The 17,516-nt window shown below is 37.2% G+C and overlaps 1 protein-coding gene across 5 annotated transcripts in view; it reads left to right on the plus strand.

Annotated features, from left to right (window-relative positions):
• Positions 1-17,516, plus strand: part of PLCH1 (phospholipase C eta 1) — a 128,003-nt gene that overhangs the window by 35,857 nt on the left and 74,630 nt on the right. The window contains exon 1 of one of the 5 annotated variants that reach the window (XM_034439166.3): positions 2,364-2,645. The exons of the other annotated variants lie outside the window; for them this stretch is intronic. Within the exon in view, the coding sequence (XP_034295057.2) occupies positions 2,603-2,645 (43 nt within the window). The 5' untranslated portion in view covers positions 2,364-2,602. Of the gene's footprint in view, positions 1-2,363; positions 2,646-17,516 lie in introns of those variants that run through there. 5 annotated transcript variants of the gene reach the window in all.

Consider the following 17,516-nt stretch of genomic DNA (forward strand, 5'->3'; position numbering starts at 1 on the left):
AGAAGCTCAATATAAATTAGACATGAGAAATTACTAGCTTAGAGCTTTGTGCAATGACAACAAAGGTGTTCATCAATGCAAAGTTTTCTTGTCCAAGGTGAGTACATTTAGTGCTATCCAGAATAAATATCTGAAAGAAATTATTGAATTGTGGTGGAAGCCCTCCCTTCTATTCATTTCTAAATATGGAAGTGTTTGTGAAAACAAAATAATTAGTATTTTATGCAAATGGGTGCGGAGACGCTGTTGATAGACGCTTTTGAAGATTTGCTTGAAAATTAGATACGTCTACCGAGGGCATTGCCTAGTCAATTTAACCTTTTTAATGATGCCAACCAGGGTACATTTTCCTTTTATCTCTTCCATTCATCATCCAGTTGCCTCTTCACATTGTCTATATCACGGGTGTCAAACTTGCCGCGTCACATTGCCGTCACATGACGTTTCACGACCTTTTTCCCTTTGCAGAGCTGGAGTTGGGCATGGCCTGCCTGCTTCCTTTTTTCTTCCTTATATTGTGTAGTTTCCCAACTGTACCTCCCTCCCTCCTTCCCTCCCTTCTGGAAGGAGGGAAAAAGTATCCATGCATTTCTATATATTTATTGCTTTTTATCCTGTGTCTATATTTTTTGGCTCTTGTGTGTGGTTTCTGGCAGTGTATAGGCACAGAGGTATATATACATGCATTTATACATAGGGGCAATGGTGGGTTGCCCCCGGTTCGGACTGGTTCTATAGAACTGGTAGTAAAACCGGCGGGAGGCTCCGCCCACTGACCCCGACATCATCAGGAAGCTTCTGCGCACGTGAGTGAAGCGAGCATGCGTGCACACGGCCCCGTTGCAAACCAGTAGTAAAGGTAACTAGAACCCACCGCTGCATAGGGGTGTCATAGGCACATTTATGTGGCAGGGCTGATGGGATTTCTAGGATAAGTTTAGCTAAAATTGGAAACATTGGACTGAAAATATGAGGCAGATGGCCATTTCGCAGGATTATTGTCTATGTTCAGAGCCCCTCCTCCTTCTCCTCTTTCTTGAATGAAGGGGGTTCCTTTCAGGTAAAAAGAGACTATATCAGCCGGATAAAGCTGGATACTTCAGAACTAATAATGTTTCTAATCTCTGCCTCTATTATTTTAAAAAATTAGGACAGTGTAAGGATGCAGGAGACTAGCGTTTGCAAGTCTGGTGGTCCCCAGAGGTATCTAATATGGGCATTTATTAGTATCATCTTCATTCAGCATGGCTCTGGAAGTTGGGATTGAGGGAGGGTTCTTTAATGCATCTAATCCTTATAGTGTTGTCAACACCCTGCAAAAACAGAGACAAGAACCAGAAGTATCTTAAATCAGTGAAGTATCTTGATCTAGCCAAAGAGTTATATGGAGAAGATGTGTAGAGGTGCTAGACTCTCATCTAATGTGGTGTATTAATTATTTTCGAAAGAGCTTGAGTCTTGTATTCTGGACTGTGCACGGATTGATATTCTGTTTAAATGCAAGTGATCAACTGATATGCTAATAGACTGTCTTCTGCTGTTGCCGCTTTCATACAGCAGCTTTCTCTAAATCCAGAAATGATAAAAAGAAACACCCCAGAATGGCAGGTCATGCACTTCAAAGATCTGCATTTATGGGGGACAATATATTCCGTACGTGTGTTTGTGGAGTCAAAGAGTTGAATCAGTGTAATTTTCTGTCAAGATATTGCCTACATTGTGGGCAAATACATGTTCACATTTCTCCAACATGAAACCTGTTGAATTTTTGCCTTCTTCATTCAGGGATCCTATCCTCCAAGCAAAACATGGTGAACTTAATGATGCCCTTGCAATTCCCATTCAGAGTTCAAAGCAGCATGAAGTGCTGCCTAATTACAAACAGTAATCAAATTATTTGTTACTCCTGATATATTCCCAGTAGGGCTGTCGGGGCATTGACTGCTCACCTCTGTGTTGTAAATACAACTCTTGGAGTGACAGTCTCGCTTTTGTTCCACTTTATGAATTCCCTCGGCCAGAGATGCTGAGACAGATGAGGGTGGGAAATGGATTCAGCTTTCTTTTCATCTTCAGCAATCATCCTGCGTCACTCCCCCCCCTCCCCACAGAGCCCCTTTGAATAACCAGAAGGTGATTGTGGTTTATTCTTTCTGGTGCACCGTGGATTTGCTCTTGACGTTTCAAGACCAGCTTCCCCACAATGTTTCCTGCACATTTGGTGCCTTGAGGATTTTAAGCACTGCACTGTGCATGCATGTCTCATACCAAAAGTGGTCCTGCATTTCCACAAGAGCAGCTGCAGAAAGCAGAGCCTTCCAGGTTTCTGATCAGACTGGGAATTCTTTCTCTTTTTCCCATTTGTAGATTGGAGCAAAGTTGTTCAGGATCACCTTGTGGATTTCTCTAATGATCCTGAATCAATTCTGTGGATAACATGATTACATTATGTTTCACAGTGGGGAGGATTGTCAAAGTTCTTCAATACTTGTAAGGATGGCATTGCAAATGTATTAACCCTGGACATGCGAGTGAATCTGGGCTTTGCTTCAGGAATAATTCTGATTCTGTTGATCCATAATGACTATCAGTAAACAAATGAATGGCAGACCTTGAAGTATATAAAAACCTTAGCCCAGAAAAAGGTAAGGATTCTAAAAATCTTGTAGAGACCTTATACCTGATTCTAAAGATATTATGCATATCTATACATCTTTAGAACAACAACATACATGCTTGCTTAAAACTTGTTCTTTATGTGTTTTTAAGTTGCTGTCTAACATTTGTCATCTGACTGAGTGTTGTGTTCCAATGTATGTACATTTGATCATGGTAGTGAGTTGTGAAATTATTGACAGTATGGTTTAATACTTTTAAGGACTGGATATCTTTAGACATTTCCTTTTGTTTGACATAGGAATAAATCTAAAGATCTCCACGTGCAAATAGCAGACACTTCTGCTCATAGATAAAGGAGTCACCAGGTTGTTGTTTTTTTCCTTTCCCTGCAAGATGCGGCATTCTCTTTCCTCTTAACAAACCTCTTTAGAAAATAAAGGGAGTCTCTGGTGTCTGGTAGAGAGTGGCATTTAAGCTGCAGTCTTAAGGAAAAGCTCTGAATCTTCCCAAAAGCCAGACAAAAGTGCCTTTCAGGCTGCATTAAATGTAGTACTATGTAAGATAAAAGTGTATAAGGTTCCAGCCACTCTCATGCTCTGCCTTATTTGTTCATTCTTATTTCTATTCAACTTTCTCTAATTGATAAGATATCAATCTACACTAAAGTTTGTTTCCCCCCCTCAAAAATGCACTTTGAGTGAATTAATTAACTGGACACTTTTCATGTTGCTTTGTGATGGAAAAATAGGTAATTTAATTTTAAAAGTACATTGTGATAAGGCGCTAATATTATATCTGATTCTGCTTACTATCCATAATATAGATTCCATTACTGCTTCTTGGTAAAGACAAGGTATGGAATTTTGGGCTATTGGGAAATCACACTTTCACAACTAGAATCTGAGACAATGTTTTTCCCCATTAAAGTTACCTAACAAGTCTCTTTGGCTGCAGGGAGAGACAGAAACTGAGTTCTGATATCAAATGAACAGGGTACTGCTGAGGCTTGTTGAAAATACAACTTTTCAAACATTCTTCTTCCTTGGCTTTCTGTTTCAGCTTCCATTGCACCGTTTTCTTCTTCTTCTTAAAAATAAAACAAATCTAAAATTCTGTCCAAATGCAAAGGATGAATAATAGATCATGTGCTATGAGAAATAGTTTGAGGTTTTTTTTTTTTTTTGTAGTGTTGCCACAATAGCCTTTCACAAGGTTGTTGTTGGGAAAATAGAAATTGGAAATGTTAGGAGTATATGTTGCCTTGCGTTGAAGAAAAATAAAGATGGGATAAATAATAATAATACAATAATAAAGATGAGTAGGTCAGGTTCGTTTTTCTATTCCGTGGAAGAAAACTACTCCCTATGTAACATGTGAATTAGCCATGTAATTGTATATTACTGCTGTCCAGTAATAAGCAGTGTGTTTTGCATGCCAGCTTTGGCTACAGACTTTTTTAGATAAAGGATCTTGCTTATTAGGAATTAAGACTTGTTGTCTGTTGAATAAGAAAGAATCAAATAGAATAGACACTTGTTCTTCTACCCCCCCTCAAAAAAAAAAAAGACGAAGGAAGATTTGGGTCATCTAAAGTCACATGTCCTAATTATTATTCATAACACTCCAATTTAGAAGGGCACACATAATGCACTTTACACTTGTGGAGAAAGCAATGGCCAATGATCTCTACATCTGATCATCCTTTCATCTAGGTACTCATGGTTGATGAGAACATTTTTGGGATTCCTCTTTTTCAATATTCTATTTCTTTTATCTTCATTTTATTACTGAGTGACTGACCTCTATGTCTCTCCAATCATTCAGCGTATTCTGAATGACTTACATTCCCTTCTACACTTGAACGGGGTTATTCCTCAAATAGATAGGGTCAGCAAAGTGGATAGTAATCTGATTCAACTTGATTTTTTTTCTTTTCTAATTGACATTCTCTTTTCCATCATGTCATCCTGATACTGATGACTAGTACATAAGTGAAGGGTGGGGCTGGAAGCCTAACGAACGTTACTGGTATCTACTTTTTTTAAAAGTTTTTTTTAATTTTTTAGACAAACACACATACAAACATACAATGTATTTTCTTGAACAGAGTATTTGGCCAATTCACAAATTTAAACAGTGTTTAGTCATTACAATTAAATTTACAATTTCTATATTTCCTTTTTGCCATATTTATTTCTCATCTATTTTTTTAAAAGAACCAATATTACCCTTCATTCTCATCTCTAATCTTAACCAAATTCAGTTTTTTCCTTCTGCCCTATGTTATATCCCTTCCCATTGTCATCTATTTTTATATCTATCCTCAAATTAGTTAATTATGTAGTATTACAAATGTTCAATTCTTATAAAAATTATAAACCCACTTATTTTATAACATACATTCCTTTTGATAATACAAATCCAACATTTTAATATAAATCAGTTAGATATCTAATTATCTTTTTCCTTTATATATTAATCAATATGAACATGAATATTCCAATTATTTCCATTTTCATGCAATCCAATTTCTTATAAATCAATTAATTATGTTTACATGTTAATAATAAACCAAATAGTTTCCCCCATATGTTCCTCCAAACCACAACTTAACCATTTTTGCTTTCACCACAATATACAATTTAAAGTATTTCAGTTATTACAATTTCCCTAGTTAAATAAAGTTTTCCCCATATATTGCTCATTTTCAAATCTTAAACTCTCCTAACAAACCAAATAATTTTCTCCATATGTTCCTCCAAACCAACTTAATCATTTCTGCTTTCATCACAAAGCAGATATTTCAATTATTAGTTTAAACTTATTCATATTTCTAAAAAAAACCCTTATCATTGTCTAAATTTCAAAGATACAAATAAAAATATTCTCATTATTATTCATTTCATTTTTGCAATCATATAATTTCCCCTTTATTTCTAATTACAATTTATATTTCAATTCTAAATATATATAGCATATTTCTCTTTCATTTCTTTTCTCCCTTCCCATTTTGATTTTTGCCTTTTTCCCCCCTTTTTTCTTTTGTGCTTTAAAATCTTGAACTCTCTTATTTTGCCCTAAATTTCCCATTGTTTTCCATCTCTTTTCTCCTTTTCTTATCTCCCCACTGTTTATCCCAGTGTAATCATTCTGTATTTCACAGTCCTGGACTCTTCTCTTTTGCCCTCCATTTCCTGTTGTTTTCCATTCTTTTCCTCTCTTTTTTATCTTTTCACTGTTAATCCCAGTGTAATCATTTAAGTTTTTTATGTTCTTTTTGTTGCACCCTTCTTTCCGTTTTTGTCTCTGTCCTTTCTGTTTTTTTTCATTGTTAATCCCAATGTAATCTCTAGAAACCTCCTTTTTATTATTACTATCCACATATTCAATTAATTTTCCAAAATTAATCTCATTGTCTTTATCTTCTTTATTTCCAGTCTCTGTGTTTTGTTTCTCTGTTTTTGTTTCTTTGTCAGTTTGAGCATGCTCCATCTCAATTTTTGAGTCCTCAAGCTTCGATTTTCCATGTAACATTGTAATTATTCCTTTTATCTCTGCTTTCTATGACAAGTACATCATTTCCATCATTTCTCTAATTTCCTGCACCATTTTATTCTTTTTGTGTTGATACTGTTCCAGTTTTAAAAGTTGTTGTTTTCCTTTTTTTCCAAAGTCAAGCAGACAAAGCAATCCTCCTCAAAAGTTCTCACGACTGTTATCACTAATACAGTTCAAAATTTTCCAAAACAAAGATTCCAAATTGCAATGATCTTTTTTCTCCTGAAAATGTCTCTTTACAATCTACAATTCCTCTTAGTTGTTTAACAAAATATCCATTTTGTATCAATCCACTTTAACAATCTTTACTAGCTTCTTTTTTCTTCTTTTTAACTTTGAAAATACCAAATCAATTTTATAGTCCAGTCCAAATTGAACAATACTTTTCCCCTATTTTTTTTCTCTTTTATTTATCTTTAGATATACAGCACTTCCGTTGCAGGGCTTGATGTCCAAATCTCTTTTGTTTTTGTTTTTCCATACAAGAAAAAAGATCTATTTATTTTCTTTCCAATCCTTTAACCAATTTCAGGGTGACTTCTTCTAATTTTTAAAATTTTCCAAATAGTTTTATTCAAGTGTCAATTTTCTTTTCGGGCTTTGTATCCCTTTAAATTCAGCTTACATCCTCTTTTCTCCCCCCCCCCCCCCCGTGCCCATTAGCCACTATTTTTACACTGGGGTTTTTTCAGGTTTAAAATTTTTTTCTTGTTTTTTTACCTTGGGTTGGCTGTCACTCACCCGCCTTCAAAAATTCTGTTGCAATCATTGCTCCTGCTCAATACTTAGTCCGGTTGCCCCAGCTTCTTGACAGCCGCAATGGCTGCTGCCCTCACCGCCGAATTGGAGAGAGATTCCTCTGACCTTCGAGGAACTTGTCTGTTCCTCTTGGTCTTCAAGGTGCCTCTCCTTCTTCCCCATCCCTACGGGGGGATGGGGAAGATCCTCGGTCAAAGACTGAGGGGTCTTTGGACGGTTCCAATCCAAAGACCCCTCGGCAGCAGTTCATCAGTCCAGGTTTCCACGGAGGTCATCGGAGCTTGCTAATTCCCCGACTGTCTTGCCTTGACACTTCCGGTCAAATCACTGGTACCTACTTTTATGCATAAAATTCCCTTCTGGACCGAGGAACCAAAATTATAATTATTAACTGATGCCATAGATTTCTTGATAATCATGCACCTGGTCATTATAGGTGAATAATCATTGTTTCTAGCAACCTGGGAAGAGCATTTGACCAATACTGGCTTGCTTTGCTTACTAAATGTAGTTTGATTTTTATTTAGGGGAGGGGAGATTTATATATCACACTATTTATTTTATTTTCCACTTTTTTCCAGGAGCTCAAGGTAGTTGACTGGGTATTTTTTACTCATTTTATCTTCCTAATGATGATCGTTTGAGGTAGGCTGGACTGAGAGACAGAATGATTATCATCATAAAAGGACTCTCTGTATAAAAAGGATGGGCTTGAATCTGTATTTTCTGTGCTCTAATCCATTATTTTAGCAATTGTACCATATTACATCTGTGGCCTAAGATAGCCCCACCTGTTCAACACAGTGCAGTAGAACCTCTGGTCACAAACACTTCTGACCATGACCAAATCAGGTTCCGATCAAAAAATCCTGAAATTATTATTTTTTTCGGGGCCGATTTTCCTTTCCACGCCATTTTTTTTTGTAAGTGCCAAATTTCAAAATTAGGTTCGGGTCACAACCAAATTAGTTTGTGACCAAAGTTATGGAATGAATTATGGTCGTGACCAGAGGTTCTATTGAATTGTTAAAAGTATTCCTGTATGAATGTTCTATGTACATTCAACAAAACATATTTTCTGCTCACTAAACAGCTAATATTGATATACAACTTTTTCTTGCTAGCAGTATGTCCTAATGACTTTGAAGGGCTTCTATTTCCTAGATTACGCAGGAGGTTTTGGTTAGCTAAGATGAAAAGGACAATTATGAAAGAGAGCCTTTGAAGGAAAAGGTTAGTTGGATTAAATTACTGTATAAAAATACTGCCAGATTTTTTGAAAGTCCGAGAAAGCGCTTCCTGAAACCATATTTCCTGCCTGACATGTTAAAAATCAGATATATGTACAGAAGTGGTGCATTTTTTAAAAAATTTGATTTATATGCCGCCCTTCTCCGGAGACTCAGGGCGGCTTACAATGTGTTAAGCAATAGCCTTCATACTTTTGTATATTTATACAAAGTCAGCTTATTGCCCCCATAAACTGGGTCCTCATTTAACCTACCTTAGAAAGGATGGAAGGCTGAGTCAACCTTGAGCCTGGTAAGATTCGAACCTGCAATGATTGCAGGCAGCTGTGTTAATAACAGGGTACTTTAAACCACTGTACTATCAAGGCTCTGTCGCTTTCATCTTACTTATACAAATAAAAGGATTGAGCAGGGTTATACGCTTTGTAACAATTGTTTTAAAGTAGTGCAGAATGAGCTATGAGCTAATATAGTTATGACTATCATATTAAAAAAAAAAGAATTTAAAAAATTTATACACTGCTCAAAAAAATAAAGGGAACACAAGCAGAAGACATCCGAGATCTGAATGAATGAAATAGCCTTATTAAATACTTTGTTCGTTACATACAGTAGTTTTGTGTTCCCTTTATTTTTTTGAGCAGTATACTTTCTAATAAGGAAGAATATATAGTGGCTAACCTCACTGTATATTTTCCTTGGTTTGGGTCAGTGGTGGGTTGCGCCCGGTTCGCACCGGTTCTATAGAACCGGTAGTAAAACCAGCGGGAGGCTCCACCGACCGACCTCGACATCATCAAAATGCTTCTCTGCATGCGCAGAAGAGTGCGCATGTGCGCAAGTGAAGCAAACGCGCGCGCGGCCCCATTGCAAACCGGTAGTAAAGGTAAGTAGAATCCATCCCTGGATTGGGTTTACAGTGCTACCAGAAATTTTATAAACCTATGATTTACAACCAACTCAAACTGTGGTTAAGCAGAGCATGGCTTTGTATGAACATATCTTTACTGTAGCTTTCAACTGACAGCCCTCAAATGCCTGACCATACTTGCCCTATTACCTGTAACTCCTTTAAGACAGAGATGTATTAACAGTTAGAAGGCATTCTTCTCTTTACTAGTGAAAGACCAAGGGAGTGTTTGATTGATGCCCGATATTATGTTCCATCAGAGACCAATTCCTCATCTGTTTCTTTTCTTTTTTCATGTAACTTACATTACAGTTGAAATGAAAAAAAAGGAGTTCTTTGTTCAACTGCCTTGTTGTACTGCATATATATAGACATAGAATCTAGAAACTGCAGAGCTCTTGATCATGTCACATTATAGAGCAGAGATGTCTCTCAGGTGGATGAAAACAGCAGACCCAATCATCCATTTGTCTCCTTTGATTTGTCCTTTTTAAAAATAAATGAACTCTCTAGTCCTCGTGATTGAAAGGAAATCTTGAAAAAGGAACACAGAGAGTTGGTTCCTTGATCAATGAATTGAGCGAGTCACATTGGATTAAGTCCATCTTGCTGCTGGTCATCCTCTTCTTTTTCCTTCCACCTTTCCTGGTATTAGGGCAGACCAAACTCAAGGCCAAGGAGAAGGGCTCAATCCTATAGAAATGCAATCACAAATCTCTTGGTCTAAAAGAAAATGATATTGTTTCCAAATCATTCCTTAAGACTGTAGAGGTTATTCATATTTCAAAAAGTGTACTTCTTACATTGGACTAAAAATTGTTCTCCATTTTTCTCTTAACCATTCTCATTCAGTTTGATGGAACAAAGGTAACTTTCTTTCATTGGCCAAGAAATTAACATTCTTTCAAATTCTTGGTAGGGAGTGGATTTTTCTTCATGTAACTGAGCTACAAGGTGGCCAAGCACTTTGTACAGGGAAGAGCCTGTAGTACAGTGGACTAAGCACTGTTATTAACATCTAATACTTGCAATTACTACAAGTTCAAATCTCACCAGGCTCAAGGTTGACTCAGCCTTTCATCCTTTCAAAGGTAGGTGAAATGAGGACCCAGATTGTGGGGGCAATAAGCTGACTTTGTATAAATATACAAAAGTATGAAGGCTATTGCTTAACGCACTGTAAGCCGCCCTGAGTCTCCGGAGAAGGGCGGCATATAAATTAAAGCAAAAAAAAAAAAAAAAAAAAAAAGCAGGTGTGAAATGCTCCCGGTTTGGACCGGATCGCCCGATCTGGTAGCGATGGTGGCGGGTGGTTTGAAAAAAACGGTAGCAAAAATCCCTGCCTCCCCCCCCCACATGCCCAGCTAAGCTGCGCGATCATCAGAGGCTTTTTTTTTTACTTTTAAAAGCATTTTTTCTACAACGTCTTCGGCCGAAAAAATGCTTTTAAAAGTAAAAAAAAAAAGCCTCTGATGATCGCGCGGCTCAGCTGGGATTGTCAGAGGCTTTTAAAAGCATTTTTTTCTGCAACCTTTTAAGATTGTAGAAAAAATGCTTTTAAAAGGTAAAAAGTTGGCCACGCCCACCCAGTCACATTAAACCCCGACTACCAAGCCACACCCACAGAACCAACAGTAACAAATTTTCACCACTGTGGCCAAGAGATATATAAAGTATTTGGCCTCTGAATGTAAACTTGAAGCTAGTCATTCTGCAGCTTTCCTAGATTACCACATTTTAAATAAACCCAAGAGTCCATAATGGAGGTAAACTCTTCCGACACTTTTTCCGATCAGGTAGGAAGATCAGCTAGGGTTGTACAGTGGAGAATCCACCAGCATGGTCTGCACCTTGCAATAATACCATCTCAAAACATTAAGCAAAAGACATTCTAAAGTTCCCTAAGAAGAAAATAGAAAAACAGAAGCCCAAATCCCTTTTATTTCTTTTCTGCAAATTTTTCTGTAGGGAAAAATGGGAAGGAAACTTTAATATTCTGCATGAATATTGTTCGTGCTATTCTCTTCTGCTCAGACAGACAGTTCTTTAGATTTGGAAAACATATTCTAGAATTCTTCACTTATGGTAATAAACAGAAGATTTGAGGATGAGGGTTATTATGTTGTCTGCACTGCTGCTATTAATAAAATTTGGAGAAACCTTTATTTCATTTTGGTGAGCAATATATGAAGGAGCAACCCAAAAATGAATCCTGCCAAAATTAAAAGAACTTAATTTCATATAACAGTGATTATGAGCAAGATGCAAGGGCATTAAACATTCTGTCTTCAGCTTTACTTTACTTTACCAAGTACTATTAGCCAAATGTACATGGTTAGTACATTATTAAAGTTGGCAGAGATAATTGTAAGTTTGATGCATTTTGATGCATTTTCTGAAAGACAAGTAATCTCATGTTAACATGAAGAAGGGGTGCATTTAGATTGTTCAGGACTAAGAGCTTGTCTTGGGCAGCCATGAAATCAAAAGAGCAATTTGTACTAATTTGCTTTAATTAATTTAAAAATTGTTATTGAGTTTTAGGTTTTAATTATAATTGTGTAACCTAACCGGCATTTGTATTCTAATATTAGCTTCATTTTCCTTTCTTGGGTAGAAGGTTGCGTATGAATTTAATTCTTTGAGGACAATCATAGGAACCAGGCTAAAGTGCAATGAATCTGGGAACATTCAACTGTTTGGAGTGATGAAAAGAAAAAGCTCTCCAGAGATGGATAATGGAAAAGGTCCAGCTGTCGTTAATTGAACAGAATGAATAGTTTTAATTCTTCAAATAAGGACATTATCTATACACTGATATATGAATATTATTTCCTTGCCATTTTTATTTTCATATGTCATTTGTATGATCTAGCTATTATCACAACTAGGGAATACATCTTGCATTTATACCATCTAACACTAGTATGTTTGGGTGTCAGCAGTAAAATCTATTACTTCTTTTTGTGTGAGCTGCCTTTTAAAACCAAGCCAAGGCCCTGTTGTCAGGGATTTGCCTATACCAGTGATGGCTAACCTTTTCTGGACCGAGTGCCCAAAGAGGCCGAACCCCCAAAATTCAATGCCCCTGTGGGCCCCATGCCTGTGCCCTGTCCCCTTCGCATGCATCCCCCACATGCGCCCCCGCATGTGCATGCCACCCGTGCATGCACGGCAGACACCCAAAGACCACTTGGCCACTGGGAGGCACGCATGCATGCACGGGAAAGCTGAACTGGGGCGACGGCTCATGTGCCCACAGAGAGGGCGCTGCGTGCCACCTCTGGCACACGTGCCATAGGTTCGCCATCACGGGCCTATACAATCAGATTATGCCAGTGCCTTGTCATTTTCACTTTTTATAAAATCAATTTCCAGACTTAATTCAAGAGATAGTAAACCTTTAAATCTGAATCTTTAAGTCTGAAATGATTTGGAATTGGATAGTCTGAGTCATCTAACCTTTGTACACTTAACTGGATTCTAAGTTCATCTCTTCCCTGTGAATATGCACCAAAGAGGAAGAGACATGGATTATTAACAAGGAGAACATTTACAGTGAGAATATTTTGGATTGTACTTTTCCAAATACCCAATTTATTTTCACTCAGAGTTTGAAAAAAAAAAAAAGGTTGTGGGAAGAATTGGCTGTCTGGTCCCAAACATATTATCTTTAAGTTGACAACACAATGCTTGTGGATGTTCTCATACTGACATGGCCTTACTAAGTACTGTTATTTACATGTTTTGTTTTGTTTTTAAGTAAGATTTTTTTTTAAAAAAATTGTGGCTGAAACATTGTGAATTCTCTGTTTGCTCATGGCACTTTCTGGCAAAGAAATATATTTTGAGGGGGGGTGTTTCAAAATTTACAAGATGGTAGACATGTTGTGATTTAAGTTTTGCTCCTTTGATATGTGGATATTTCATGAACCAAAGGGGTAGGGCTTGAACATGAAAGCGTGACCTCCATCTTGAAGATTTTGTCTTTTCATATTTGACATATATGTCCAAATATGTAGAGGGAGTGGAAGCAGCAGCAAAGTTTTAATATCTCTTCCCCTGTCACCTTCCTGTCCCATAGCCCATGCATTGCTGGGGCTTCACAGGCCTGATATTGCAGTAATTCACTAATGTGCAGATTGTTTTGTATGGGTAACTATTATTTCCAGGCTGCTCTGAGATAGCTAGTTTTTAATGTCAGGATACAAAGTTCAGTGCTTAAATGGGGTTAATAACTGCCTACTTGAGAAGACAGTTGCACTGAATAAAAACCAGAAAGCAGGATGGCCATAAGAGCTTTGAAGCATGATTATTTTCACTGACTGTAAATGGAGTTGTGATTATGAATAGGGTTTCTGAATAGTTCTGACTTTCTTCACCTCAACAATTCAGAAACTTGTGGCCCTTGTTCAAAATTAATGAATTCACAACCAGAGGAAAAAAAGAATGATGTTAAGAAAAATGCCTACAAACCCATGATAGAAAAATGATTTGACAATAAAAAGTTGTTACACAACACTGAATTTCCTAGGAGAAAATTGCTGGAAAAGATGTGTTTTTGTGTACTGCTGGTTTATTCAGTTCATAAACTGATGAGACCAGTATTTCTGAACCTTGGCAATTTTAAGATGGATGGACTTCAACTGTCAGAATCCCCCAACCAGCTTGCTAAATTTGTTAAGGTTGAGAAACATTGGATGAAGCAATCGTCTGAAAAAAATACCGATACAAGTGAATATGGAAATAAAATAAAATACATATGATTGCTGATACTGTATCTAGGAAAAGGTATACTAATTCATTATTCGGGGCCATTTCCAAGCTTTGAGTTTCATAAATATCTATTTCTGATAATTGCCTACTAGGCTTGCTATTGCTGGCCTGCTGTTTTTATTCAGCAGTCTTCTATTTTTCTATTACTTGGGGTCATCTCTGAGCTTTGAGTTTCAAAAATATCAATTTCTGATAATTGCCTTCCATACCTGCTATTGCGGTGCCTGCTGTTTTCATTCACTATTCTACCTGCCCTTTCCCATTTAGAGCAGTGTTTCTCAATCTTGGCAACTCTTAAAACCAACTCCCAGAATTGCCTTGCCAGCCAAAATTCTGGAAATTGAAGTCCACATATCTTAGGATTTGCTCACCTTCATAAACACTGCTTCAAAGAAATGGAATGGAGTTTATAACAATGAAAATTAAGCATGTACATTTGTGGGATGTGCTGTAGTTTGGATCAGAAGCAAGTAGTGTGCAATGTAAGCAAGTAGTGTGCAATGTGCACTGTATTGGGTGTGGCCATGTTGTTCCTTACCTCAAATATGTATTTTCTTTGGATGCAAGCCCAGGAAAAGATTCAGCTTCTTTCAGGAGATGCCAACAAGTATGGCATGCGTGCTCCTACCTGTTCCATAGCATTTTTTTTGCTTCAGCACAAATTATTTGTCACTGTTCTGAGCCTATTGCTGCAAGGAAAGAGACCACACCACAAGTAGAGTGACTCTCCTTTACTCAGTAACAGACTTGGCACGAGGTGATGCAAATTGAGTCAGCGTTACAGCCTTCCACCCTCCAGCTGATTATGAGGGCTCGGCTTACCCCACCCTTCGAGAATGTTCGCTCCTGTAAGGAATCACATTCTCCCTTCATCGGCAGGCCCTGGACTTCTCAGCTCTGCGCTGGCTTCCAATGTTGCAGTTTCTTGCCATGATCTCTCGTTCCAACCCCTTCATGAATCCTCACACACCCCATTGTCCCACACCCATCCGTGGTGACCCTTCTCTCCTCCTGCGTGTGGCAACTCTAAAATGGCGCACAGGCCCTGGCCTCAATAGTCGCCATCTTGGATGTTGATATTATTCTTACTACCTGTATAAATACTGTACATACCCATTTCTATTTCTTTTTCATGTTAGCAACTTTATAAGTCACATCTCTGTTCTCTTCCGAAATTCTTCTATTTTCTCCCTACTTTTTTCTCCATCTCTATCCTTAAATTGCACTCTTGACACTATTAAACAGTGAACAGTCACCCTTTCAGAATATCTCATTACCCTCATATCCTTCATGAGTCTCTCAATCTTTTTTTTATAATCTATGAAATCAACCATGCTTTTGGATTATATTCATTTTTTGCCATGTGTGTATGAATACAGGTAATCCTTGATTTACAACACTTATGTTTAGTGACCGTTCAAAGTTACAGTGACACTTTAAAAAAGTGACTTATGACCATTTTTCACATTTAAGACCATTGCAGCATCCCCATGGTCATGTGATCAAAATTTGGTTGCTTGGCAATTCATTCATATTTATGACAGCTGCAGTGTCCTGATCAGATTTTGAGACTTTCTGACAAGCAAAGTCAATGGGAAAGCCAGATTCACTTAACAACCGTGTTACTAACTTCACAACTGCAGTGGTTTACTTAACAACCGTGGCAAGAAAGGTCGTAAAATGGGGCGAAACTCACTTAATAAATGTCTCACTTAGCAACATAAATTTTGGGCTCAATTGTGGTTGTAAGTTGAGGACTACCTGTAGTTTCATGCTTAAACCACATATTCAAAAGAAACAGATCATTTTCTTTTTTTCTTTTTCTTTTTCTTTTTAAAAAGTTTTTTTTTAAGACAAACATTTAATACATCAATCATCCCTCCCCTGTGACATCTTGGTGTTAACTTCTTCTGTTCTTTTTATTCTTCTTGTTCCAACAGTTTCTTCTATCTTAATCATCATCCAACCCACTATAAAAGTTCATTCCTATAACCATAATCTTGCCATCAAATTTTTACACATAGTTATAAAATTAATCATTTATATCTCTTTTCCAACCAACAATAGAAATAATTCCATATTCTAAAGTATTCTGATTCTTCCCTATCTTTAATCAACAAAGTTAATTGGTTCATTTCTGCACAATCTAAAATCTTTTTTATTACTTCATCTTCCAAAGGTATTTTCTCTAATTTCCAATTTTGAGCATAAATAATTCTTGCAGCTGTTATTACATGTATAATCAAATAAATATATTCCTTTTTAATTTTGTCAGGTAGGATACCAAATAGGAACAACTCTGGTTTGAATTCAATACGTAATTGTGTCATTTCTTCCAGCCCATCTTATCTTGATGAAATTGCCTGGATCTGAGAAATGACTGCATTTCCACTCACACTAGTAATATTATTACTAAATTTGCAGATGAGACAACAGTGGTGGGACTGATCTTCAGGCAGAGGGGAGATGAGTCTGTTTATCAAGGAGCTGGAATAGTTGCTTTCATGGTGTGGAGACAATAACTTGGTCCTTAACACCAATAATACCAAGGAGTTTATAGTGGACTATAGAAGGAATAGGTCAGACATCCAGCCCTTGCTTATCAATGGAGACCAAGTGGAGCAAGTGGCCAGTTTTAAGTTTCTGGGTGTTATCTAAAGAGGACCTGACCTGGGGCACTCATATTGCAGCACTGGTTAAAAGGGCCCAGCAGAGATTATACTACCTGAGACTTCTCAGAAAACAACAACTGAATGAAAAACTGCTAGTGGCCTTCTAACACTGCACCATTGAGAGTATTTTAATTTACTGCATCTGTGTATGGTTTGCCAATTGCACAGTGGCAGATAGGACAGCACTCCAGAGGGTCAACGTCATTGCCCAGAGGCTCATTGGTTGCTCTCTCCCCTCCTTGGAACAGCTTTATAGCTCCCACTGCCTTAAGGAAGTTCAAAACATTCTTAAAGATCCATCTCATCCTGGGCACCCTTTTTTGGAACTATTACCATCTGGCAGATGGTACAGGTCAATAAAAACAAGGACAAATAGGCTGAAAAACAGATTATATCTCAGGGAAATAACCATATTGAATTCTACAGTATAGTGCACTATCGGGTTTTCAATTTCAATTATATCAAATGTAAAGGATGTATGTTTGTGTTTTTATTTTTATAGTTGTAATGTACACTGAAGACGGCATTTAATTTCATTGTACCATGTGTAATGACAATAAAGTACACTATACTATACTATTTTGCTAGTTACTGATCTGTGACAATCCTTTTGGAGTAAGGTGATTGACAGCTGATATCTATGAAGTTGCAGATACTTTTAGAGGACATTGATTATTTTGCTCTTTTCAGTCTGGATTTAAGCCTATTTTTGGAGGCAAAATCACTGTATTTGTCTAATAGACAACATCCTGAAAGAGGCAGAGAAGGCATGAATCTTGATCCTTCTTGCTCTGCAAATGCTTTTAATATTTCCCAACATGGTAATCTTGATGAATCAGTTGATGTCTTGGTTCTTTCTTGCAGGGATAGTCCCAGTGACCTTAAAACCAGGTTGCTAAATTAATATCTTTTAGGATTATATGATGATAGATAAGAGAATAAGAGATAAACTATCCAAATTGACTGAGTCAA

The sequence above is a fragment of the Pantherophis guttatus genome, chromosome 6 (assembly GCF_059756535.1).
Source record: "Pantherophis guttatus breed Tessera chromosome 6, ASM5975653v1, whole genome shotgun sequence".
NCBI classification, from domain to species: Eukaryota; Metazoa; Chordata; class Lepidosauria; order Squamata; family Colubridae; genus Pantherophis; species Pantherophis guttatus.